Source organism: Gallinula chloropus (genome assembly GCF_964237585.1).
Source record: "Gallinula chloropus genome assembly, chromosome: 6".
Taxonomy (NCBI): Eukaryota; Metazoa; Chordata; class Aves; order Gruiformes; family Rallidae; genus Gallinula; species Gallinula chloropus.
This window is the reverse complement of record NC_140091.1, coordinates 27,047,191-27,050,467: the sequence shown is the minus strand read 5'-3', so window position 1 is coordinate 27,050,467 and position 3,277 is coordinate 27,047,191. Positions and strand designations below refer to the sequence as shown.

The following is a 3,277-nucleotide window of genomic DNA, read 5'->3' as shown; positions in this document are numbered from 1 at the left end:
AGTTGCCATTGCAGCTCTTTTCCCCCATCGTGATTCTCTTCCCTCCTCCAACTGATGAGCCTGGATTGGGTTTGTGCAGAAGCATCGCCTCGGCCTGCCTGCTGCAGGGAGAAGCAACGGGAGCAAGATGTTCCTGCGGCGAGGCCCCTGAAGCTGCTGCGATCCAAGCACGCCCCAGCCACCAGCACTGCTCAGGGCTGCGCGTAGGCACAGGGCCACGGGCACGGGCTGCGGGTTCAGCACGCCATGCAAGCGATTGGAGCGAGCGGGAGGTCTGGGTTGCTAAACAGTCCTGGTGTTTGTAACAAACAGAGCTTGATTTATCCTCTTTCCTGTCTTTGGTGTGGAGCGAGCAGCTGTCTCACAGCCAACTCCGAGCGGAGCCCCTGGGAAAGCGGCGCCGCAGGCTCGCTCTGTCCACCCCGTGTCCCAGCCAGGTGCACCCTTCTCCCAGACCCGCTGTACCACCGTCCCCGCCGGACAACCCTCACCGCTGTCCAGCCAACCCTGCCAGCACTGTGCCCGCCAAACACTGCTTTCTGAAGATGAGATGCCAGGGTGGACATGCTCCACCCTGCACCCAGGGCAGCAGGCACGCCAGACTTGGCCAGGAGGGGAGCACCCATAGGCACACTGCGCAGCCGCGGTGATGCTCTGGGAAGCTGGGAGAAGGGAGAGAGCCTGGAGCAAGCCAGCAATACGGGCAGAACTGGGAGAAAAATTGCCATGTCCTAGGAGGATAGAGCTGGCACCTCAGAGCCCGGCTAAAGCCGAGCCCCATGGTGCCAGGGATGCACCCATGTGGCTCCCGGTCGCCATGGGGCTGGGGTCTGCTCCCCTGCCCTTCTGGGTCCTAAACCCAGTGGGGATCACCAGGAGTTTCTGCTAATTGGTGTTTTGTGGGAGAGGAAAGAGACTGCAAGAGAGGAGACATCAGGACATCCAATAGCCCAAAGCATGTGGAGATGTTTAGCAATGCCTCTGGGTGCTCTTTTAGGGTGGTATGGAGAAAGCAAAGTGTCTGCAGGAGAAGGAGCAGGTGTTTCTAGAGAAGCAGGGGAGTGCCCGGGGATGCCTCGCACAGCCCTGCTGCATTGCTACTTGATTAACTCCTGATAAAACTCTGACCGCACAAATCTGGGCAGGGAGTCTTTCTCCATCAGGGCAAAGATCCTCTTCTGGGCCATGTCAAAGCTGCTTGGTGAGGGCTCCACCAGGTTCTTCATGGTCAAAGCCTTGGTGAAGTGGTCGATGTTCACCTGTGGTGGGAGTGTAAGAGGGGTGGGGGCCCTGCTGTTGGGAGGGGTGGGCAATGGCATCTCCCCTCACCTGCTCTGTCCCATCAACAACCCTGCAGAGGTTATGGGGAGGGACTGAAGCAAATTTGCTTATCTTGGGGAATTACTGGTGGCAAATCTGTAATGAGGAATGAGGCCTCTCCTGCAGCAGAGATGACTTGGTGGGGCTACCACAGATTGTCATCCCTTATGATTACCACAAGTCCTCTGTAGGCAGAGGAGGGTGGGTGTGTGCAGGAGACACCTGTGACAGGAGGCAGCCCAGCAGAGGTTGGGCATGTGCATGGGGTGGTGGGGGTGCAACCTATGGCGATGGGGCTGCCCCTCGGTGAGGGTATGGCCCTCTGAGCCTCTCAGCCAGTGTGTGCATGCCTTGCAGCCATCACTCTCCTTTGGGATGGAGGCCACTAGGGCAGCAGCCTCATCTCTCCTGACACCATCTCCTGCCCCGCAGCCACTGACCTCTTTGGGTGCCTCAGTCTGGATGAACTCCTCATAGATCTTCTTGGCCTTCTCTGCCATCTTCACAGGGCACTTGACTTTCTTGTAGTCCTCACAGGCCACCCAAAATTCCACGTTCTCCTCGCTGAACTCGGAGCGCAGGAAGCTGTGGAAGCTGGTGAGCCCATCTGGGGGGGAGGACAGGTCCTTCCTGAGCACTGGGGGCCCAGGGGGCTGAGCTCTGGCTGAGGAACAGGGCAGGGACACACGTGGGATGGGGAATGTGAACTTACAGGGGTTTTGCAGGAGCTTCTCCAGGGAATCGCGCCACTGCAGAGCCTCCTCCAGTGATGGCCTGAAGGGAGTAAAGAAAGCTCACGTAGTCTGTGCTCACCCCACAGCCCTGGTCTGGGCCCTGGGTTTTAGAATAATCCCTTTAAAAATGAGGAGGGATGGAGTAACGAGCTGTGGAGGGAGCAGTGGGGATGTCGCTGCTGTGTCCCAGTGAGGTGAGGCTGGGGTGCCGGAGGATGCTGAATCCTGTCAGCCCTGTGCTGCCGAGGCTGGGGTCAGTGCCCACCCACTCCCACAGCTGCCGGCCCCATTCCCACAGCCCGTGGCAGGTCGCTGCCTCCCCTCTGAAAAGGCCAGTTTTCCATGGATGTGGCTTTTCCTCTTTTTTTATTAATTTTCAAATGCAAACCATGTAGTGTGCCTGAGGGGGGCCAGACTCTGTGCTTTTGGTTTTGGCCTTCTTTTTTAAGCTCAAGGAGTTGGGCTGAGCTGCCCTGGGGTACAGGGCTCCTGCCTGCTCTGCTACCCATGGTGGCCGATGCCTGGTGCTGGGGGGGAAGGAAGCCCCCCCCACCGCTGGGCTCATGGCAGGGCTGCAGCTCAGGGTTTGCTGCCACGAGGGCAAGTATCAGGGTTGAAACGCTCCGACTGAGCAGAGCATCCCTGGGGATGGGGGCGGGCAGCAGGCAGGACCTGCCTAATGAAAAGCCCTTGGCACTTCAGTGGTGGAGCTGGTGGGGTACAGGGCTCTGACCCAGCCACCCTGACCAGGTGGCTCCAGAGGGGGAGAGGAGAATGGCAGAAGTGCAAGGCTTGCTCAGGTTGGGCACACAGCCCTTGCTTGTCATCAGACTGCCTGCTCCCAGCAGTAAAGGCCATGACAGGGGCTCAGAGTATTTGCTTTCTGGACCTCTGCCTGCATCTGTACTTGTTATCAAGGATCAAAAGCTCTCCCTGCCCCTGTGTTCCTCCCAGGTACACACAGCCCTCCCCCAGCAAGGGGGAGCATTGCTGCAGTGACCCAACATGATCCAGTTTTCCTGGAAACCGCCAAATTCACTTTTCCATCAGCTGAATGTCCCAGGGATGACATTAACTGCGAGCGAGATGCCGATGGGTGAGTGATACCCAGGCTGCACAGCGGTGCGGAGCGGGAGGAAACAAGTCCTCTGGGCAGCCGGGGGTGAGGACGCTCTCAGCAGGGACAGCTAATGGGAACAGATGTGTCTCCTTTGCAGAGGCAT

General features: G+C 58.5%; 1 protein-coding gene across 1 annotated transcript; it reads right to left on the bottom strand.

Moving 5' to 3' along the window:
• Positions 1–1,097: 1,097 nt before the first annotated feature.
• LOC311193567 (regulator of G-protein signaling 5) lies at positions 1,098–1,894 on the bottom strand (the record flags this gene model as incomplete). The annotated part of the gene is made up of 2 exons (XM_084266424.1): positions 1,761–1,894; positions 1,098–1,259 (listed from the first exon to the last, which is right to left on the bottom strand). Exons 1-2 carry the CDS (start codon positions 1,818–1,820, stop codon positions 1,098–1,100), a joined length of 222 nt encoding a protein of 73 aa, XP_084122550.1. The 5' UTR covers positions 1,821–1,894.
• Positions 1,895–3,277: the final 1,383 nt, after the last annotated feature.